Source organism: Mirounga leonina, unplaced genomic scaffold (genome assembly GCF_011800145.1).
Source record: "Mirounga leonina isolate KUSES-001 unplaced genomic scaffold, KU_Mleo_1.0 Mir_180, whole genome shotgun sequence".
Lineage (NCBI taxonomy): Eukaryota > Metazoa > Chordata > Mammalia > Carnivora > Phocidae > Mirounga > Mirounga leonina.
Genome location: NW_023270469.1, coordinates 27,018,779 through 27,041,634, shown reverse-complemented (window position 1 = coordinate 27,041,634; position 22,856 = coordinate 27,018,779). Strand labels below are relative to the sequence as shown.

Here is a 22,856-nt window from a genome sequence, read left to right as displayed (position 1 = left end):
CTGGCTTTGTCACTGTCCCGGATCCTCCCCTGTCAGGCATGCCCTGGGGTGCGCTGTGTCTGGAGAGGGAGAGGGCCCTCTGGCGCCAGCCCCACCCTCGCCCAGGCTTTGTGCAGACCGGGGCCTCCGTCTGCCCAGCCAGAGGCGGGCTGGCGCTCAGGATGCGGGCCATGACCCGGGTCCGAGGGAGAAGGCTGGGCCCAGCATGGCCACTGCGGCTTGCTCCCTCCTGCCTGGCTGATAGCCGCCTCCTCGCCAGCCTCCCTGCTGCCTCTCCATACTAACATCCCCTTCTCCCAACGGGGGCTAGAGTCAGCTGCTCAAAACACAAATCAGATCTTGTCACCTCTCTGCTTAAAACCCCCCGAGATTTCCATCACTCTCAGCATAAAGCCCCAGTGCCCCCCAGGGCGGCTCTCCCCATGCTGTCAGCTAGCCTGTGAGAGTTGAGACTGGGCTGGGTGACCTTCTTGCCATAGGATCCCAGGCCCCGGCTCCCAATCCCAGCCGGGGGCCTGGGACCTAGTAGATGCTCAGTAAACACTCTAGAGTGAATGAATGAGGATTAGCAGATCACGTGCTCAGCTCATAGTCAGTGCTTAGCAGCACAGTAAGTTGGATTCGCATCCCCCCTCTGGGGCAGTGCAGGGCCGGTCACCCACTCAGCCGTGAGGGGGTGACGTATTAGTCAAGGCCTATGTGGTTAAGTGGGAGCTGGACTCATGGACATGGTGACGAGGCCTATGTGAACTACACGTGAGCTGCTGGAAATAAGACCCGACCACCGGAGTCTGGGAGGGCTGTGTCATGAAGTCTCGTGGGCAGATGAGGAAACTGAGGCACAGAGAGCCAGAGGGCTTGTCCACGGGGCCTTGTTATGGGTGGAGCCCAGAGCTCCCCTCCATGCCCTGAGATGGGTCTCTCCACACTTGCTCCAGATGAACTTGGAGGAAAACAGAACTGCCTTAGAGGAAGCAAATGCCAGTAATTAGCCGTGACAGTGGAAGGGGTACATAGAATTTGGGGGAAGTCATATGCGAATGAAAGAGTAAATTCTATGTTGAGGATAAGGACCAACTCAGGCAGAATCTGAGCAATGTGGAGGGTCTGTCCATTCACTGATTTCTACGCTCATCTTTTTGATTCAGCAAGCATACATCTTGTGCATCAGTCACTGTGCTTAGTTAGGCCCAGGATACACAAGATGAATGAGATTGCAATGAACAAAGTCAAATTTTGGATAAGTTATCAAGAGTGAGCTTCCGGGGCGCCTGGGTGGCTCAGTCGGTTAAGCGTCTGCCTTCGGCTCAGGTCATGATCCCAGGGTCCTGGGATCGAGCCCCGCATCGGGCTCCCTGCTCCGCGGGAAGCCTGCTTCTCCCTCTCCCACTCCCCCTACTTGTGTTCCCTCTCTCGCTGTGTCTCTCTCTGTCAAATAAATAAATAAAATCTTTAAAAAAAAAAAAAAAGAGTGAGCTTCCTAGTGGCCAAAGCAAAGAGGGAAACCTGCGCTATCATAAGCTCCACTCTAGCCACAAGATGCCAAAATATTAATCGCCCAGGAGAAGCCCAGGTTTTCCTGGCAAAATGAATGTCTTAGATGCGCATGGCCACTGTGATCTGTCACTAATCTGACAGGGGCGACTTGGCCTTGTGCATGTCTCATAAGTAAAGATTGACCGACACAGATAGTAACTTCGAACTAAATACGCCCACCGGAGACTCATTTTTCTTCATTCTCCTTTTGTCAAGCTTGTGCCTTTGTCGTCCCGCCATCAACACACCTGTCCTTCCATCTCTCTACCCCCATCTCAATGGTCAGGGGGTGACACCTCCTCAGGGTGGGGTGGTACAGCCCATGTCTGTACCCTCTCTGACCCCCACTTCTATCCCCCTAGACTGCCAGGAACTGCTGCCACTGCCAAGCCCCATGGCCTACATCCCTAGTGGGGGCGCCCCGGCTGCGGGGGCGGCGCCCATGGGCTCCCAGTATTGCGTGTGCAAGGTGGAGCTGTCAGTGAGTGGCCAGAACCTGCTGGACCGGGATGTGACCTCCAAGTCTGACCCCTTCTGCGTCCTCTTTACAGAGAACGACGGCAGGTGGATTGAGGTGAGATCCCTCCTTGTGCGTCTGGGGTAGGCAGGGGGTGGCTAGGTTGCTGGGGAGGGACTCCCACTGGATCCTGGGACCTCCAGGTTGTGCCCTTGGAGGGAGTTGGAGGGTGGAACAGGGATTACTTAGAAGATTGTTGCTTTTAAAATTAAATTTTAGAGGCCATCTGGCTGGCTCAGTCAGTGGAGCACGTGACTCCTGATCTCAGGGTTGTGAGTTCAAGCACCACATTGGACATGGAGCCTGCTTAAAAAAGAAAATTAAATTTTATTTAAATGTATTTAGGGGCACCTGGCTGCCTTAGTCAGAGAAGCATGTGGCTCTTCATCTTGGAAAGGTCATGAGTTCGAGCCTCCCATGGGGTGTAGAAATTATTTAAATAAATAAAATTTTATTTTATTATTATTTTTTAAAGATTTTACTTATTTATTTGTCAGAGAGAGAGAGAGAGAGCAACCACAAGCAGAGGGAGCGGCAGGCAGAGGGAGAAGCAGGCTCCCCACCAAGCAGGGAGCCCAATGCGGGGCTCGATCCCAGGACCCCGGGATCATGACCTGAGCCAAAGGCAGACACCCAACCCACTGAGCCACCCAGGCATCCCTAAATAAATAAATTTTTTTTTAAGATTTTTTTTTTTTTTTTATTCATTTGAGACACAGATACAGAGAGAGGGAGAGAGAGAGCATGAGCAGGGGGAGAAGCAGAGGGAGGGGAAGAAGCAGACTCCCCGCAGAGCAGGGAACCCGACGCAGGGCTCGATCCCAGGACCCTGGGATCATGACCCAAGCCGAAGGCAGACATCCAACCGTCTGAGCCACCCAGGTGCCCCAATAAGTAAAATTTTAAAAAATAAATAAAATGTATGTATATTACTACTTAAAATAATAATTGTGTTTAAGCTATTATAATTTAGAGATTTATATTTATAATCATATTGTTTTATATTGCAATATATTTTCTTTTATTTTTATTTATTTGACAGGGAGAGACACAGTGAGAGAAGGAACACAAGCAGGGGGGTGGGAGAGGGAGAAGCAGGCTTCCTGCCGAGCAGGGAGCCCAATGCGGGGCTCAATCCCAGGACCCTGGGACCATGACCTGAGCCGAAGGCAGACGCTTAACCACTGAGCCACCCAGGCGCCCCATATATTGCAATATTTTTAATTACTATAATATATAGTTAAAACCTTAGAGTTTTACAAAATGCCTGCTTCCATTTTTAAAATAACTTTCCACATTTATTCCTAAATGAACGCACAGTCAGTGAGGAGCAGACAGAGAAATGGGGAACTCAGGCTTTGGTCCCAGAGCTGGAGCGAGACCCAAGTCTGTCACTCCCTGCTGTGTGGCCTGGGGCAAGTGGCTGTCCTTTTCTGAACCTGTCTCCTTATCTGTGAAATGAGGATTTTTTTTCCCCCTGTCTCCCTTGCAGAGTCCCAGAACTAGGGATGTGGATGGTGTCAAGGACTTCTGAGCCTGAGGGCTAGGGAGAGATGCAGCTTGAGGAAGGATTTTGAGAAATCCAAACCATTAACACTTTCAAGTTCTAAAAGTTGCTTTGTTTTTACTTTATAAGGGGTCTATGTTCATTGTAGATTTAGAAAAGACAAACCTAAAGAAGACAGTATGGTGGGAAACCTGTGTGTCAGGGAGAACCACTGGTAACGGTTTGGTATCCGGCCTTTGAGGTGGTTTTATATGCAAATAAAATTTCCAAAATATGTATCTATTTTTAATAGTTCTTCAACTGAGCCACAGTGGACAGCCCACTGAACATACTGTGGTTTACAAAGAGTTTCCACAGGTGTTGGCTCCTTCTTACGATGCCAAGGAAATGGTGCTGAGGTTGTTGACCCATTTTACGGAGGGAAAGCTAGGGCCCGGAATGGGTAGAGACTTCTCTGTGTCACTCGGTGCGATGGTAGCGCAGCCAGAAGTGGGAGGTAGGACATGGGGTCACCCGAGGACTGAAGCCAGTGTGCCTGGAGCATCCTGGTCCCCTCTGCCAGGTCTCTGGAGCCCCCACCTAGCACTCAGGGAACGGTGTCCTCCCCACTACACCCCACCCCCACTCACAGCACACACACACACCCCACCACCACCCCCCGGACAATCTCTCTCTCACCCAGACTGGCCACCCTTGCTAAAAATAGCCCAGGGCCAAGACCTCTTCCATCCCTGCTCCTCCAGCCCTTGGAAAGGGACTGGGTGGGAGGAAAAATCAACACAGCCCGGGCCCCAAAATAGACCATCACCCGGACTCTGCGGTTTGGGGCCTCCATGCAGAGAGGCCAGGAGGCAGGGTTCCTGTCCCCGCCCAGCCCTGACCCACAATACAAGGCCCAGCCTTGGTTTCCATAGTAGGTGGGGGGTGTTGGGCTGCACAAGGCCCAGGTACAAACATCTGCCCCCACCTGCCCCTATGGACCCCTCCTTTTTTCTGTTCTGTCTCTCAGCTTCCATGTGAAATGTGGTTTGGAAAAAGGGTTCTTCCAAGGGAAAAAGGATGGAAACCACTGATAGTCAAATCCCGTCGTTTTACAGAACTGGAAACTGAGGCCCTGAGGGGAAAAGGGACTTGCTGTCTGTCACTTACCTAGGCAGGGACACACCTCGAGCTCTTGCCCTGGCTCCTAGTATGGCGCCGGGCCAAAGACTTCAGAGTTTCAGTGCTAGAGTCAGACCTAGGTTCAGGTCCTGACACTGCCCCTCGAGCTGTTCAACCTTGGGTAAGTCCCTTAACCTCTCTGTGCATCAGTGTCCTCATCTGTGAGCTCGGAGTGGTAACTGGCCACGAGTAGGTGTTCAGCCAGTTCGCAGAATGATGCCAGGAAGCCCGAGAAGGCGTGAGCCAGCTGCCTGACCCCGGGTCCTGTCTCCCTGACCCTCTGCTAGTATGACAGGACGGAAACCGCGGTCAACAACCTCAACCCCGCGTTCTCCAAGAAGTTCGTCCTTGACTACCACTTCGAGGAAGTGCAGAAGCTCAAGTTCGCCCTATTCGACCAGGACAAGTCCAGCACACAGCTGGAAGAGCATGATTTCCTGGGCCAGTTCTCCTGCAGCCTGGGCACGGTGAGCTGGGCCCCTCCAGGGGGCCAAGGGCAAGGCAGTCCCCACGCCCGTCATCACGCTGCTCCCAAGGACGGGGCGGTGCCTTGGACCAAGTCTCTTCGCCACTTGCTTTCCCTAGTCCCGTCTTCCTGGCTGGCTTCCAAGGTAGCACTGAAAATGCAGATAGCCTTGGGGGCCAGCAGGTACAAAAGGGGGTGAGTAGCCTGCTGGTTTGGGGCCAGGCTGAAGAGTTCCCAGAGCACAGTGTCAGCAAGCTGTTGCCACACAGGAATGGGGACCCTGCGTGGCCAGAGCTTCTGACTGTTAGAAGTAAATCAGATGTGGTCTTGACTTCTGGCGCAGGAGCATCTGACCAGCTGGCTTACTGTGTAAACTTGGGCAACTTCCTTTCCCTCTGCGGGCCACACTCCCCCCATCCAGCTCCGTCCTTGGTGAGCGTAGGGAGGGCTGGGAGCCCCTTGCACCAGTTCCAACCATCCTTATGGCTGTGTGCCCTTGGGCGAGCCCCGCCCCCCCCCCCCCATTTCACTCGGGGCTAATGATGACCGCCCGGCCGCAGTGATGGTGGAGGAAGTGCGCCCGCTGAAATGGCCTGGACCTTCCAGGAGAAGGGATGGACCAAGCCTGGGCCGCCGCTGCGAGAGAAGTAGGGCGGGTCCTGGGATTCCGGCCTGGGGTCCAGCCCCCCAGGGGTAACGGGAGCGAGCTGCAGGGTGAGCGGCCGCCCCTGGCCCAGAGAGAGGGGCAGGGCTGGCAGCCGGTGGCCAGGGCCTGGGGAGAGCTGCGGCCACGGGGTGGGGAGGCCTCTGGACCAGAGCGAAGGCCCCCGAGGAGCGTGACGTGTGCCAAACAGCCTTTCCGTGCTCCTGGTCTTCCAGGGCCCTTGGACGCCCCCAGTGGCTGCACCCGCGGGACAGGGGTGCCGGCGGTGAAGGCCCCCGGGGCACAGAGCAGGTGGTGAAGGGCGAAAGTGGGCTGGGGAGGAAAACCAGCACGGGAGGATAGGAACGTGCACAGATGAGCCCAAACACTGGCATTTCCCCCAAGAAGCTGAGAACCAAGGTGGCCCCCGAAGAGCGTGGGACTGGGGTGTACAGAGATGGTGGAGGGCAGTTTTACAGTGTGTTCTGCTTTCCCTGTCTCTATGGTCTTGGTGGCTGAGCGCTGTGTGAATGTCTTCCCTGTTCGGAGCATGAAAATAGGAGTCAGGATTCGATCTTCTCCATCAGGGATCACAGCCTGTGGGTGAGGGGCGGTATCTGTAGATGGCTTTAGGGGAGGCCGTGAGGGGGCTCGACTCCCTGCAGGTGCCTCGGAAGGTGACCCTTGCAAGAGCCTTTGCCTGGGGGCAACCAGGTCAGTGGGGGTGGGACTGGGGGATTCCACACCAGCTGTGGGCCCTCGGGCAAGTGTCAGCACCTCTGGGCCTCTGTCTCCTTCGCTGCCCAGTGGAGTTAGCGGCGGTTGCTGGCTGCCTCCTGGGAGGACAGTCATGCAGGGGTGGGCTGTGGCCAGCGCCCGCGTGGAGCCGCGTGCTGTGAGTGGTGGCTGTTGAGCGTTTTTCCTCCCCGCCAACCCTCAGGAGCGCCACTCTCCTCTCTCCCGCCCCCCCCAGATCGTCTCCAGCAAGAAGATCACTCGGCCTCTGCTGCTGATGAATGACAAGCCTGCAGGGAAGGGCTTGATTACGGTACCAGCCCCCTTCCTGCTCTCTGCACCCCTCCGCCTCTGCCCGAGGCCCTCCCCCATCAATGGGCTGCTTCCCTGGCAGATAATCACCAGTTTTGTTTGGAGTAAAAAGGCCCAACTTACAACTTAGCAACAGGTCTCTTAGCAACGGGCTCCTGGCACTACATATGATGCGTTGGGGGCCGCCAAGCTGGGAGTAGGGGGCTTGCCAGAGGCCCCAGTGACCTCCTCCTCCCAGGGCTGGGGCGCTCCTACTCTTGGTCCCTGAAGGTCACCGTAGCCCTTCCAGCATGCCCTCCCCGCCTGGCCCCTGCCTGCCCTCGCTAGGGGGTCTTTGAGAAGCGCCTTGCCCGCAGAGCTCTGTTTACGGTTACAGGGCTACAGTGCGCAGTGATCCCGGCCTGCCACAGGCCCTTTGTGCGGACCAGTCCTGGGTTCTCGCAGACTCCTCCAAGGCAGGGAAACCGTTTTACAGACGAGGGACCTGGAGCCCAGAGAGGCAATGCCCTGGGGCAGTTACAGGCTAGTGAGGCTCCCTCTCGGATTGTCCCCCTTCAGAGCCCGTGCGCTGCCGGAGGAATTGGCCGGCTGGACGGAGGAGGCCGAAGCTGTATGTGCTCATATGTAGTCACCCCCCTGCTCTGGAGCCTCCCTGGCTCCCCACTGCCCCTGGAGCTTTGCTTTCAAGGCTGTGACGAACCCCACCTCGCTTTCCTTTGTGTACATACTCTGGGTTCCAGGCAAACTGAATTCTTAGCATACCACATCTGCATCTACTGTTCCTGCCACCTGGAATGTTCCCTCCCCGCCTTCCCCCCCCCACCTCTTGGGGTTCAGAACCTCCCCATCTATGTACCATCTATATAACTTCACTAGCCAGCTCCCCTCCACCTGGAAGTCAACCCAGCGGCTCCTGCTTCCCCCCCCCCAACTGGGAGACCCCCCCCCCCGCCAGCATTGCCACGGTGTCGCTCCAGACCTCAGGTCCTTCCTCTGTGGAATGGGGGCAGTAATAGGATCTACCTTGCAAGGTTGTTGAGCAAGTCTCTGCTGGAGGAAAGGCAAGGCAAGGAAGCCTAGCATCCCGTCTAGCTCTGTGTGGGGTTCTGGAGGGTCCAGTAGCTTGTAGGTGAGGCTGTCCTACAGGTGTGAGGGAAGAGGTAGCCCTAGCAGAGAGAGGCCCCCGCCCACTTGTGTTGCTGTTGGCCCGAGGGCTTTCCCTGCCACTCTGTGGGGAGGGGGAGACAGAGGCCCAGAGAGGGCAAAGGTGGACCCAAGGTCACTCAGCTGGTCCATTGCTGGCTGGGTTGGAGCCAGAGGGCCATGGCTGAGGGCGAAGGCATGGCAGACAGATGACAGTATGAGCTGACAACAGCAGAGGGAGCTCAGGTGACTCCTGTCCCTGCCCTGGGCCTCAGTTTCCCTAGCTGCACAGTGAGGTTCCTGGAATACCCCATGCCTTGGCGTTTTGAGGTGGCTATGCTCCCGGGGTCTGCAGTGGGAGCCCGAGGGGGCCTATCAAGCTGCTCCCTGGCCAGAAGCTCTCCCCAGGGCTCGAGACCACCCCTCATATCTGGTAACTGCTTCACAGGGCCTCCCCTCTTGAGCCACGTGGGGTCACTTCTGATCCCTCAGATTCACATGGGCTACCCCATTTTCCAGAAGCTAGACATGGAGGTTTTGAGAAGACGAGAGGCACGTCCAGGGTCGCCCGGTATTGTCCCTCCTCTCCTTTCCCCCTGCCAGCCTGGAGAGCTGACCCCTGGGTACCTCTGCTCACTGCCTGGCAGGACGCCAGGGGGAGTCACAGGGGCAGGTCCCAACCCTCACATTCCCCCGACCTCACAGATTGCCGCCCAGGAGCTGTCGGACAACCAGGTCATCACACTGAGTCTGGCGGGCAGGAAGCTGGACAAGAAGGTGAGGCAGGCGAGAAGGCGGGTTCTCCATCAGGGAGCGGTATCCCTCCCCCAGCCCAGGGTTGTGGGGCCTAGTCTTGCTGCTTCTGGCCATCACCTTCATTGCCCCCCACCCAGGAACAAGCCCATAGCTCAGCCCACCCCAAATTCGGACCTCTTTACCACTGAGGTAATGAATTTGCCATTATTTAGAGGTATTCAAGACATAACTGGAAACCCACTCCTGGGGATTCCCTGTGTCAGTGTAAATGCTGGGATCATTACAGTAACCTACAGGGCCCCACTGGGTGTGTCCACAGCACCCCCTGATCTCACCCCCTCTGTTTTTCCCACCTTCATTCTGCCTCAGCCAAATTAGCCTCCTCATTGTCTCAGGATTGCACCAGGCACCCTCCTGCCTCAGGACCTTTGCACTTGCTATTCCCTCTGCCTGGGATGTTCTTTTCCCTGAATATTCCCTGACACTATTTTGTTTTTAAGATTTTATTTTTATTTATTTGAGAACGAGCACAAGCAGGGGGAGGGGCACAGGGAGAAGGAGAAGCAGGCTCCCCACTGAGCAAGGAGCTTGATGCAGGACTCGATCCCAGGACCCTGGGATCATGACCTGAGCCGAAGGCAGATGCCTAACTGACTGAGCCACCCGGGAGCCCCTCCTGACACTTTTTTTTTTTAACTTAAATAAATGGATTTTTAAAGGACATGCGGGGCGCCTGGGTGGCTCAGTCGTTAAGCGTCTGACTTCAGCTCAGGTCATGATCCCAGAGTCCTGGGATTGAGCCCCGTATCGGGCTCCCTGCTCAGCAGGGAGCCTGCTTCTCCCTCTGTCTGCCTGCCACTCCCCCTGCTTGTGCATGCTCTCTGTCAGAGGAATAAATAAAATCTTTAAAAATAATAATAAAATAAAGGACATCCTATCCCTTCTGTGACGTGCTGGGATCATTTCAGTTTTTCAGATCCCCACTAAAATAAAATCACATCCTGCTGCAGGCATCCATCACCCTTTTGACGCCCTGCCCCATCTACGTTGGAGCGCCTGCAGGCTCCAGGTCTCAGGGTCTCTGAGCACAGGCTTTGGTAACCCTGGGATGGGGCGGTTTCCCCTGCGGGAGCTGGTTGGCCCCAGGGGGCCCACAGCTCCCACCCCTGACGCGGGGTTGGGGAAGGCAGCTCCCCCCCCAACCATCACCTCATCTGAATCTGGTAGAGCCATGCCTCCCTCACCTGCATCCTCCTGCTTCCTCCAGGACCTCTTCGGAAAGTCAGACCCATTTCTTGAGTTTTATAAACCAGGAGATGATGGCAAGTGGATGCTGGTTCACAGGACTGAGGTGGGTGCACGGGGCTCTGGGGTCTCTAAGGCAGTGGTCCAGCTGCCCGTCTCCCCCCCCCCCCCCCCCCCACCAGTGTCTCAGGACAGGGCTGTGAGGTCACCGCTGTGCAGGGAACGGGAAAAGCCACGGTGGCACCTCAAGGACTTGCTCCCTTCCTGCCACAGGGATGCTCATGCCATCCCCAGGAGCGTGGCTGTGGGCCTCTCTGCTTGCCACCCCCATCGGACTGGCCCAAGCCCAGAGCACTGCTGCCCTGGGCCTGCACTCAGCCTTGGCCCTCCCTGTGCTGCAGGTGATCAAGTACACGCTGGACCCTGTGTGGAAACCATTTACTGTACCGTTGGTATCCCTGTGTGATGGGGACATGGAGAAGGCCATCCAGGTGAGGGGGCTCGGGGAGCCCTGCGCCCCACCCTGCCAGGTCCAGCCTCCCAGGCTCTCCCAGGCTTGCTGGGGATGCCCTGGCCAAGCTCTTTCTTATTAAGATGGAAAAGCAAACCTAGGTAGGGGGAGAGGCAGGGGACCTGGGCTCTGGTCTCACATCTGTCTGACCCTCTGAGCCATCTGGGCAAGGCCCCCGTCTCCGTGAGCCCTTCCTGAAACAGGAACAGAACGACTGCCCGGTTCTTGCCAGAGGCCTGCGGCGCTGCCACCTGGGACAGCGGGTGTGCAAGCGACCAAGGGTTGTCACTGTGATGAGGACAGTGATTACTGGTCGCTACAGAACCTCAGTCCCCATGCACAGTGACTGAGAGCAGATGGGGTAGATGGAATCAGCGAGGCCGGGGCAGGGATCCCTGAACAGGGTACTAGGAAACTTGATTCTAGTTCTGGGCCTGCTGCTGCGGCTGTGAGACTTTGGACAAGTGCTTCCCTCTCAAAGCCTCAGTTTATCCATCAGTGGAATGGGTATGATAATTCCTGCCTTCTTCCTAGGACTGGCAGCTAGATTAGCGAGCATGGAAAGCTAGGATTTCTTGTGTCTATCTCAAGGAAAGGAATAGTCTAGGGAGACAAGAGGCATGTCCAGTGTCACCCTAGGGAGGGCCCCAGGCCATGGCCCGCCAAGGCAGGTGGGCCACAGCCCCAGACAGATGAGGAGCTGAGTGACGGGTATGTGGGGAGTCGAGCTTCCTGCTCCAGAGTGTACAGCCTCCATTGCTGGGGTGCTCCTTTTCCCAGTAATCATGGAAGGCTTCCTGCGGGAGGCAGTTCAGGAGCTCACAGCATCATCCCAGGCCAGCAAGGCAGATGCTCGAGAACAGGGGGAGGCACCAGCAAAAGGAAGACGTGGGGTTTGCTCAGGTGGCTGAGAGGGGCCAGAGAGCACCTCCCTGGGGGCTGCTCTGGGGTGACCTCCGTGGACCCACCCCAGGTCATGTGTTACGACTACGACAACGACGGGGGCCATGACTTCATCGGCGAGTTCCAGACCTCGGTGTCGCGGATGTGTGAGGCTCGTGATGGCGTCCCGGTGAGCTGGGCCTGTGTGTGTGACCCTGAAACCTCAGCAGGGGACGGGTGAGGGACACAGGCTTAGAACTGGGCAGACTGGGGCTCAGATCCCACCTCTCTGGCTGCATGACCTTAAGTAAGACATCCAGTTTCTCTGAGCCTCAGCTTCCCCATCTGCCAAATGGGGCAGAGGGGGAGACTGGGAAATAAATGAGATGATCCTGGTAAAGTGCCTAGCATGTGGTGAGCACTCAAGAGCTGTTAAATGAACTCACCGCTAGAGGCTGGGCCCTGGGTGATGGTTCTGGGTATATGAGTGGACATGATGTAGATGAGTTAGCATCTGGGGTGGGAAACAGATGCAGGTCCTCCTGCCTTGGGCAAGCACCGCTTGGTGTGAGCCTGAGGTAGCCAGAAACTGTCTGGGTGTGGACATCTGGGAAGGCTTCCTGGAGGAGGCATGCTACCCCCTGATCAGGACTGTGGAGGGGATCCTGGGGCTCAGGAGACGGTCAGTCCCCCAGGGAAGCCCCAGGCTGAGCTTCTCTTTCCCTTATGTTGTCCAGGTGGAGTTTGAGTGCATCAACCCCAAGAAGCAAAGGAAGAAGAAGAACTATAAAAACTCGGGCATCATTATCCTGCGTTCCTGCAAGGTGAGCCAGCGGGGGTGGGCCCAGAGCAGGGGCCCAGTTGGGGGGATCATATCCCATCACTGCAGAAGGGATAGACAGAGCACTGAGTATGGAGCCAGCAAGGCCTGGATTCAAATCCTGGTTCTGCCACGTCCTGACTCTGGGATCTGCTGAGCTTAACCTCTCTGGGCCTCAGTCTCCTCATCTGTAGAATGGGGATGTTAACAAGGTAAAAAACAAAGGTGAAGGGTTAGTCTCATATCACATTCCTGGGATATAAGGAGGTCCAGGAGGGCATGAGATGACCTTCCAGGGCCTCTCCTGGTTAGAAGGTAACTGCTTCCCATGCTGGCGGCTTGCCCGTTGCATGTCTGGCACCCCAGGGGCAGAGGGACATCCGGCGGGGGCCCAGCAACATCATCAAGGGCTCAGGTCACTGTGACTCCCGTGGTGCAGCTGGGGCCGCTGGGGCCTCTGAGGCGCGGAAAGGGAATGAAGTTCACAGCAGCGGTGGTCAGGGCCGCCCCTGGATGCCCAAGAGCCGGCATCTGCTGGAATCGGGCAGGGTGCTCAGGAAGGCAGCCTAGACCCGGCATCCTCCCTGTGCGGCCTGGCAGCCCCCGGCCCCCGAGCCTCTGCAGCCTGGTCTGGAGACCGCGCGGTCTGGCGGGGGCTTCCACGACTGCTCGCTCCATGAGGTCACGATGCCAAAGTGCCCTGGGAAAGCTAAGCTGGCAGCTGGTGGCATGGGGTCCTTGTTCCTGAAACTTCTGTCACTCGTACTCCCCTTCGTGATTTTTGCCACCTGCCTTACTTAACTACTTTTTGTAATCAGCCCTTTCCCCCCACCATTCTTGGTTTTATTCTTTTTTTTTTTCTTCAATACATTTATTTTGAAAGGAACCCCCTTATAACTCCACCCAAATAGGAAGGCCAGTATCTACTTTCGCCAAAGGAGCAAAAGGCCATCAAAACAAACACGAGGTGTTAGCAGCTTGATTATAGCAGAAGGCCTCGGGCTGGAGGCCTGGTCGTTCTCTGCTCAGGGTGGAGGTCCGTCAGGGCTAAAGAGGGCTTAAGGACCGGACAGCAACAAACTGAGACTTTCTCTGCTGTGTAATTGGTAGGTACAACTGACAGTAGGCCCAGGGACCCTGCCTGGAAGGAGCGTGCGTGCTCGCGCGCGCGCGCGCGTGTGTGTGTGTGTGTGACCGACCCACTGGAACTGTTGCTCTGAGAGCTTTGTTATAGAGAGATCTGGGGTTCGTTGTAATCAGCCCGGGTCTTCCCTTGGCCTCCTTGACTCTACTCAGGCTTCGGGGCACAGAGCAGTCAGCCCCCCAGCTCCCCCTGGGAACTATGGCCAGGTGGAGGGCTGGCCCTCAGGTGCAGGCCAGAGACCCACTGACTCCCCTGATTCCTTCCAGATAAACCGGGACTACTCCTTCCTGGACTACATCCTGGGAGGCTGCCAGCTCATGTTCACTGTAAGGCTCCCCCGCCGCAACCCCCCACCTCCCGACCCCAGTGAGGACCCTCCCTGAGGGCTTGGGCGACTACTACAGCAAGACAGACTGGGGATAAACTTCAGGAAGGACTTCCCCAGGGCAAGGGGAGTATCTGGCCCAGAGGAGAGGGCATAGGTGGCTGAGCCTGAGTCCGGGCTTAGCTGTAGGTCAGGGCCTGGCTGCCCAGCCCTCAGAGTGTTGCTGGCTACACCCCTGCAGAGGGAAAAGAAGCTGAATTCCTCCCTGCCCGTCAGAAGGCCTTCCTGTGTCCTCTGCTACCCCTCCTGTTTGCTCACTCAGTTCCATCCACACGGGTCCTCACTGTTCCCCTAAGATGCCAAGCGCCTTTCTGTCCGAGCGCTTTGCATCTGCTGTTTCCTTTATCTGGAACGCTCCTTCCGGAACCTTCTCACGGCTGGTGCCCTGACGTCCCTTCGGGCCATGGCATAGAGGTCACCTCCTCAGGGAGACCTCCCCTGACGCCCTCCTGTCGCTCCTTGTCACTTCCCCTATTTTGTGATCTTCAGAACACTTAGCCACTCTGAAGTTATTTATCTTTCTCTTGTCCCTGTTTGTCCCACCCCAAAGACTGTGAGTGCCCCAAGTGTGGGGACTTTGTTTTGTTTGTGTGCCAACCTCAGCAAACCACTCAGTGCCTGGCACATAAGTAAGTGTTGGGTAAATGAGTTGTCCCTCTGTCCGTGGCCTGGGGTGTATGCCCCCCAGACTCGTCCCGCTCATCTGGTCTTACGCTCCTCACTTGAAGGGGACCTCTGGCCCAGGGGGAGGAGGTACTGGGTCCCGTGCTCTGCCCACCTCCCCGCCTTGCCACCACTTCTAGATCCCACGGGACTGGAGGTCACCTGCACGACTCTGTGGAGTCAGGGGATTGGCTTTGTTGACCTCTAACCCCACTGGTCACCACACCCCCCTCATTCCAAGAGGCTGGGCTCTCCTGTTCCTTCTGCATGTGTGTGTGTGTTCATTTAACAAATGGATACCGAGCACCTCCTCTGTGCCAGACCCACCCCACATGACCAAGTTCCAAGGTAGCCATCTGTCTCCCTAGATCCCTCTCCTAACCCTCCCCTGCTGGGCAGGCTCGCCCCCCTACCCGTCTGTGCTACCCCTCCAGGGGCTGAGCTGGAGTTCCCTGGGGTCTGAGAGCAGATCTTAGCTTCAGCCCCTGCGGAGCACCTTCTCTGGTGCTCTCTGCCTCGCCCTGGCCCTGGCCCTGGGGGCGTGTGTCTTGCCTACAGTGAGCACCCACTCTGGGCAGATGGGCACTGGCCTACCAGGCAGCCCCAGGTCCCAGAGCCCCCTGGGGGCCTGAGGGACAATGTGGAGGTGGCTTGGGGTGAGGATAAGGTGTCTGGGAAGGCTTCAGTGGGGCAGGGACATCTGAATTGGGCCTGAATGATGGAGAATGAGAGAGGGAGAAGAGATGGCCTGGCTCTTGAGGTAGAGGGAACCTCATGAATAAAGGCCTGGAAATGGAAACAGAGGAGTGTGTGGGTCATGACAGTGAGGGGGACAAAGGAATTTGGGAGTGTGAGTTGACTTTGTGTCACATCTGGCCAGTAGAGTTTATGCTTGGGCAGTAGGGACCCACTGATGGGATTAGAGCCAACGGAGTGACTCAGTCGTTTCTAGGTTTCAGACCATCTTATGGAAGGGTGGGTTGGCACTGGGAGATGAGTGACTTCCCATGTCCCATTAGCCTCTTTGTTCCCTGGGATAAGCTAGGGAGCTGGAGTCTCTCTGGCCACGCTGGGTGGCCTTTTTCTCCCCACTCTACAGGTTGGGATAGACTTCACAGCCTCCAACGGGAATCCCCTTGACCCTTCCTCTTTGCACTATATCAACCCTATGGGCACCAACGAGTATCTGTCGGCCATCTGGGCTGTCGGGCAGATCATTCAGGACTATGACAGGTAAGCTTGAGGAGGGACTCTGGAATCAGCTCCGGCTCCATCCAACCCGGAAGCTCAGCTTGTCAGAGCTGGAAGGGACCCAAAGATCCTCAAACCTGGGAATGGCCAACACATGGTATATGTGCCTTAGTGCCCCTTCCTACACCTGTGGCAGACATTGCTAGTCGATTGCTGACCTCTTCCCTACCGAGCCGGATCCACACTGGAATCCTCCTCCACATGATACACCAAGTAGCCAGTAAGAAAACGAATCAAGAGGGAAAATGAAACTTGTTTGCTTTCATTGCAACTTTCCCTTTTAGAGCTGGGGAAGTGTAGGCCTGGGATGCAGGTAGAGAATTGATCCAAAGGCAAACAGATCAGGGGGACTAGTCCACAGGCATTCTGATTCCTGGGCCCGACACCCAGTGTCCTAATACTCTCACTCCCGCTGGGAACTTGGAAAGAGCAGCCAGCTGGTGTGGGCCTGCTTCCCATGACCCTGCTTCCTGGAGATCTTTGGGTTGGGGGGGGGGCAGCAGAAAGTCAGTGAAGGAAAGCTGTGTAGGGGGTGTGGCCTTGGAGGATCAAAAGTCACTTGAAGGTTATGGGATCATTGCCACAGGTGGTGCTCATTGGGACTCCCAGGCCAGAGGGTGGAAGGAGCAGGAGACCGGGGAGGGAGGTACAGGTGCCAGAAATTTGGCAGGAGCAACAGCAGGCTCAGGAATCCTGTGTGCACTTGGCCTCCTTAAGAGAGGCAGCCTGAGGAGCAGGGTCTGACTCCCAGGGCCTAACGGGTGTGGCTGGGATCCCTGGCCACATTAAGAGAGGTATAGCACACAGGGGAAGGGAGGTGAAAGTCCCCATCTGCATGGTTGGGTGGAGGAGCCTCCTGCGGCCGCTCAGGAGTCCCTTGTATGCAGCTGCCTACTTGGTCCCTTCACTGAGCCTTCTCACGGGCATTCAGACTTACAAGAAGGCCCCAGTGAGTGCTCTTTCCCATCTCATGAAAGGCACCACCACTCACCCAAAACCCTTCCCTTTTTCCTTCCCTCATCTCCCCCGTTGTTCTTTCCGCAAATCCTTTCAAAACACTGGAGTCGAACCCCTTCTCCCACTGCCAATGCTACCAGCCTGTTCAAACCACCATCCCCTCCTCTCCAGATCACTTCCGTAGCTCCTCACTGGTCTCCATGCATCTGTCCTAGCCCCTGGCAGTTTGTCCTCCACACAACAGCCAGGGGGTTCCTCAGTATTCACGTTGAGTGAATGAACCGGTGAGACATGAGCCCTCAAGAGTTCCCAGTCGAGGAGCAAGACGGGAGAATCACTGGAGCTCTGAGAGACCAGCTTACCTTGCAGCAGGAGCTACAGGAGCACCAGAGGGAGAGGGATTCTCAGGTCTCAGGGAAACCTACAGAGAGAAGGGGCCGTTTGAATTGGGCCGTAGAGGACGAGTAGGAGTTTACCACAGGGAACAGACTGGGGACAAGTAGTTTGAGAGAGGGCACAACATGATTGAAATTGGAACGTGAGGGTGCCCTGTGTGCTTGGGCCACAGCTAGTGGTCTGTGGCCAGGGCTGGGGCGGTGGGGTGTGAGGGAGGGCAGGTGGAAGCAGACGAGAGTAGGCTCTAGGGCTGGATGATGAAGCGTCTTGAAGCTAAGCCGGGGCTCTCAGAACTTTTCCCAGCCACAAAAGGGAGGTTGAGAGACAGGCAGTACATTTCCATAATGACTGCGGTTTAGTGGATGCCCGAGGTCCCAGCGTGAGAAGGATCTAGATGCTGCTGCCCACTGGTGAGAAGTGCTGTGACTGATTAGCCATGTCTGCCACAGGTGTAGATGGGCTGAAGCCTCACATTCACCAGGTACTCAGAGGGGGGTGTGAGCTCAGTAGATCATTCAAAGAGAGCTCTTTCTAGAGGTGGTGGGCTTTTTCCTTCTGTCCTTGGAGGTGTGCGAGGCCGAGTGGGCCCAGCCCTGGTTGGGGGCTGGGAGGGGTGAGTGTGGGCGGGTGAGGCCTCTATCCTGCTGTCTCATAGTGGGTTTCTTCTCCTCTCTCTGTATTAGTGACAAGATGTTTCCGGCTCTGGGCTTTGGGGCCCAGTTACCCCCAGACTGGAAGGTGAGTGGAGCTGGGCTCTTTCCTTTTGGTTGAGGTGGGATTTGTGTGTATGGCCTCTCTTGATTCTGCTTTGGAAGAGCCTGGGGGCCCAGCCTCCCTGCCTTCTCTGCATTTACCCCAAACCCACACTCATGGCTCAGCCTGAACCTCACGCCGGCCCTGGGGCTATAAGAACGAGCGGGACCGTTATGGCTGTGTCCCCTGGTATTCAAGTCAGGTGGGGAAGACAAGTAGGGTGCCAGATTTGGCCAACAAAAGTCCAGGACACCCAGTGAAGTTTGAATTTCAGATAAACAAATTTCTTAAGTATAAGTATGTCCTAAATACTGCCTGGGATATACTTACATTAAGAAGTTACCCATTGTTTATCTGGAATTCACATGGAACGGGGCATCCTATATTCTGGCCGGCAACCCCAAAGATGGGCAGGGTCGTCAGTGCAGAGATGGGGCAGCGTGGGCCTGGGAGGAGCCCAGAGGAGGGCCCCAACCCGGCCTGGGGGTAGCAGAGAAGGCTTCCTGGAGGAGGCAAGGTCTAAGTCAAGAAGGGAAGGGAAAGGAGGAGTTTGCAGAGTGACTGGAGGTGGTGATGGGGCAGGGAGGGTGTTGAAAGCAGAGAGAACCCGGGCAAAGCCTGCGAGGAAGAGGGCCAGGGCCAGGTGGAGGAACTGAGAGTGGGCATGCTGGCTCTCTAGGGAAGCTGGAGAGAGCCACGACTAGTGGGCTGGGAGGCCAGCCATGCAGGGCCTCAAATGCATGTTAAACAGCAAAGGGCGGCCACTGCGGGGTCCGTGTGGGGTGTTCTCAGCCAGCTGCCATTTTGAAGGCCCGCCCTGACTGCTGAGTGGGGGACTGGCTGGGGTGAGGATGGGCAGGACGGAGAGATGAAGAGAAGGAGTGATGGCCATTCTACAGGCGGAAAAACAGAGGCTCAGAGGACTTGCCCAAGGCCATGTTTAATTCCAGCTGGGCAAGCGGACCCTGAAGTTTATTCTCAGAATCTGCTCCCCCTCCAGTGAGAAGCCTGGGGATGGGCACAGAGGGCTCCTAAGCCTGCATGCGTGTCTCAGCTCATGCCCCCTCTCGTCTGCCCTGCTGTGCCCCCTGCTGTTTTCCAGAGTGAGCTGGGGAGGGACGATCTTCACCTCGAATTTCAGGGAGTGGCTCTGTGGCCTGCTGGCTATCGGACGGTGGGCCCGGGGTGGGGGCAGGATCCTGCAGGACCAAAGCTGGGCCTCTGGGCAGACCGCGATGCCACTGGGGGCGGGGCAGGCTGGGGCGGCCAGGCCCGGCAGGAGCCCGTTGCTAGGACACCGCCAGCTTTGAGAGAACTCTGGCTGAATGAGATGTTTTCTCACTCAAAAGCCTCCTTGGAAATGTCACAGGGCAACACAGGGCTTGGCCAGGCTGGAGTGCCCGGTGGTGCCAGGAGGGCTGCCAGAGCCAGGCCGGGCGAGGGCGGATGGTGCATCCCACCTCCCCTGCCAGGCCCGGCCTCTCGCGGCCCCTTACCTCCCTCCCCTTCTAACTTGCCTGGCTCCTGCCACTTGAACCTTCTCTCATTCATTCCCGCCTCAGGGCCTTTGCACGTGGCCTTCCCCTGGCCTGTTACTCCTTTTCACTTTTTTCCCCCCACTCTAGAGGCCACGAGGGCATTCCCTGTGGGAGGCCTTCCCTGAGGGAGCTCATGGGGGGCCCCTCCTCCCGTCCCGGGCTCTGTCCTCACAGAACTTTATGGTCACCTCAGTATGTGTGGGTTTGCTCATTTGTCGCCTCCCTCCAGAGCTCAGCAGTCCGGGAGGGCCCCTGGTTTCCTCCTGTCTGTGTCCTGGCTCCTGGCACACACTGGGTGTCTACTTGTTTGTTGACAGAGTGAATTTGGGGCCCAGCAGCCTGAGGAGACAGGTGTTGGTTCTCTGAGGGTGGGAAGCTGGAAGGAACATGCGACTCAGCTGCTTGCCCTTAGGACCGTCGTTCCTCCCTGGGGCTGGGCCAGGTGCACCCAAAAAGGACCCCTGCCCTGGCCAGTGGCTGAGGGACTCAGAAAGCAGTTCCTTGAGATGGCATGAAGCCTTGGACGTTCAGAATGAGCCAGAGTTGGTCCGATGAAAAGAGGGGTCAGGCAGGAGGAAAGGTCTAGGCCCACAGCACAGGCTGTGACTCTCCCCACTGTAAGGCTGGGTAACTGAGACTCGGAGAGGACAGTCCCTCTGGGGTCCCTTCAGCTCCCTCTCTTGTGCCCTCCCCCGCCAGGGCCACAGGGAGCAGCATCTTAAGTAACCCAGAGGCCAGGGGCCAGGCTAGGTGACCAGAAGCACTGACTGTCAGAAGGCAGCAGGGAGTCCCAGGACAAAGACCTGTGGCCAGCAGGTCCCCAGGGGCCCCTAATCTGGCTTATAGCCTCCAGGAAACTTGTCCTGTTTACTGGCATTTCTCAGGCAAACCAGGGCAGCGGGCGTGGGAGCGGCTGAGCTGCTGTAAGCCGCACGCCCGTGTCTCCCAGATCTGGGCCTGACTCTGCTGTGGCTCACTGTGTCACCTGGGCATTCCCTCACCCCTTCTGAGCCTCAGTCTTTCCACCTGTGAAGTGGAGCTGCTGGAGCGGGTGACCCGAGGGGCCTCCGGGCTGGATGCGTGACCTTCACAGCCCCATCCGCTTGGACCATCAGGCCTTCCGGCAAAGAAAGCGGGGCGGGGGGGAGGAGTGAGGAATGAAGAGGTTGGGTGGCCCAGAAAGCAGAATATTGCTCCATCCTTACCAGGAGGGGGCTTTCCCCCTTGGTCTCTAAAATCTCCGAAAATCTGATTTTGCGGGAAGTCATTGGCCCAGGGAGGCCGGTTTCCTTGGCAACCATTTTCCTCTCTCAACCTCTCGGTACAAGCCCCCCTCTTAGTCCCTATAGAGGCTCATCAAGTTGCCATGGCAATGAGGACCTCCAGCCCCCACAGCTGGAGCCCAGACTAGGGACAGGATGAAGAGGGCCCCAGGGCAGGGAGAGCACCCAAGAGGGACATCAGGGGACCAGCTCCATGCCAGCCCTTAGGGCTGAGGGAGCAAAGAACAGAAAAGCTATTTCCTCCCCCCCAAAACAGGGAAGAGTCTTCTCCTCAGGCCATCCCCCCCACCCCTAGGGCCCTGCTGGGGTGAACTCCCCGTACTGGAGGGTTCACCTCTCTTGGCCCAGGAGGGTTTAGCAAGGCCAGGACCCCAACACCCTCTCAAGGCGTGGGGGGCTCAGGTCTTAGGCCTGTTCTGCTGTGTGGCCTTGGTACCTGCCTTTCCCTCTCTGGGCCTCAGTTTACTTGTGAAATGGGCACGTTGGACTTGGTGGGGCCTTCCAGCACACGTTGTAATGTCTGGGAGCTAAAGAGTCTGGGAGTGTTTGCGCCCAGAATAAAGCTCTCACCTGGCAGATATTCACCTAGACCTCTTCATCTTCCTAATTTAAAACCCATGGGAGAGTGTGAGAAGATGGAGGAGGGTCAGTAAATATCCTCCAGACTAAGAAGGCACTTTCAGGCCAAAAAATGAAGCCAGCCACTCCGTTGACACAATTTAATTCAGGGTAACTTACTGCGGGCCGGCCCTCCAGGCAGCATGCAGCCCTCCCCCACCCAGGCGGGAGCAAGGGGTATGGTGGTGAGGCCACGGGGTAGGGCTCTAAAGTGGCGCCCCCTGTGTGCCCGCCATCTCTGCTGGTTAGCTTAAGTAGGGCCCCGTGTGCGCCACTTTAGAGAAGATCAGAACAAGCCCACCTGCATTCCCACGTGGGCACAGTTAACCTCCCCGGGGCCTAGAACACGTAGCCCCCCGAGGGAGGTCATTGTGCAGATAAACAAGATGGCGTCAGCCCTCCTACGGAGAGGAACACCTTCTGAGGTTAGTGGGTTCGGGGAACATGGGCTCAGGAGGCAGCCTGACCTGGTCCCAACGTTGTCTTTCAGTAAATGTGAGACCCTGGGAACATTCTAGATCATTGTGTGTCTCCGTCTCATCATCTGGAAATGGGGTAGTAAGAGGCCTTTGCCCACTGAGTCATGGCCGGGAGCGAGGGGATGCCTGCAAAGCTCTGAACATGGGGTTTGGCGTGCAGTAGGGAGGGGGGCTGAGTGGGGATTTTGGCTGTGAGACCGCAGCAGGAGGGAGAGTGGGGAGGCCCCCATCTGAGCTCCGGCCCCCCGAGGCCCTGGGTTCTGTAGCCACCGCAGTCCTACTACAGCCCCGAATGGTGTCTGGTTAGTGTTCCTCTGTGTTCCCCAATCTGGGAGTGCACAGGATCCACAGGGCTGGGGCTGGAAGCAGCCCCCTCTGGCCTCATGATGCTTCCTGATCCCCAGTCCAGCTGAGCAAGCTGTCCGCTGATCCCCAGTTTGGCTCGCTGGCATACTGTGGGCTCTTTTGCTAGCAGTCGTGCCAACCGTGAAGTTGGGGAAAGCCCTTGGGGCCCAAAGAAGTGGAACCTCAGAGTGTGTGACAAAGGAGCAGTCCAGGTGCTCCTGGAACCCACCTGGATGTCCCCAGAGTCCCCTCTGTCCCACTCCGGGACTCTCTTAGGGGGTTGAGGAGGCACAGGAAGCGCTGACCCCCCAGAAGAGATTAGGGTGATGTGCACCCATTATGAAGTGAGAGTAGTCAGACCTCTCTGTGTGGCTCAATCCTAGCAGTGGAGGTGAAAGCAGATGGGGGAGGGGGATCAATAGCCTTGACCTGGGGGTGGGGATGGGGCATGAAAAGCCAGGTGCCCCAGAGGGAGCTTTGGCCGGGCAGTGGGTGGGGCCTGGGCCCAGAAGGCTGCCGGCCCAGCATTTTCTCTACATTTCAGGTCTCCCATGAGTTTGCCATCAACTTCAACCCCACCAACCCCTTCTGCTCAGGTGAGTGCGAAGCCTGCCTGCACCTGCCCTGGGCGGAGGGAGGGGCAGCATATAGGTTTTGTCTTGTGCTCCCATACCCTCCCCCTCATGCTTGCTCCTAATGACAGATGGGGCAGAGCTGGAGGTTGGAGTCAGGTGGTCCTGGATGCAAGGCCAGCCGCTGCCCTTTCCTGGCTGTGTGAGCTTGGGAGAGATCACTGCTTCTCTCAGGGCC

The 22,856-nt window shown here is 56.9% G+C and overlaps 1 protein-coding gene across 3 annotated transcripts in view; it reads left to right on the top strand.

Annotated features, from left to right (window-relative positions):
• The window catches only part of CPNE2 (copine 2), a 43,859-nt gene that overhangs the window by 10,557 nt on the left and 10,446 nt on the right, over positions 1-22,856 (top strand). For 2 of the 3 annotated variants that reach the window (XM_035025144.1, XM_035025143.1), the window contains exons 2-13: positions 1,899-2,110; positions 5,009-5,188; positions 6,804-6,878; positions 8,726-8,797; positions 10,044-10,127; positions 10,423-10,512; positions 11,506-11,604; positions 12,152-12,238; positions 13,645-13,704; positions 15,526-15,659; positions 17,714-17,768; positions 22,591-22,642. In XM_035025144.1, coding sequence (XP_034881035.1) covers positions 1,931-2,110; positions 5,009-5,188; positions 6,804-6,878; positions 8,726-8,797; positions 10,044-10,127; positions 10,423-10,512; positions 11,506-11,604; positions 12,152-12,238; positions 13,645-13,704; positions 15,526-15,659; positions 17,714-17,768; positions 22,591-22,642 — 1,168 coding nt within the window. In that variant the 5' untranslated portion in view covers positions 1,899-1,930. The remainder of the gene's footprint in view (positions 1-1,898; positions 2,111-5,008; positions 5,189-6,803; positions 6,879-8,725; positions 8,798-10,043; positions 10,128-10,422; positions 10,513-11,505; positions 11,605-12,151; positions 12,239-13,644; positions 13,705-15,525; positions 15,660-17,713; positions 17,769-22,590; positions 22,643-22,856) is intronic. The other variant, XM_035025145.1, reaches the window with a different exon arrangement.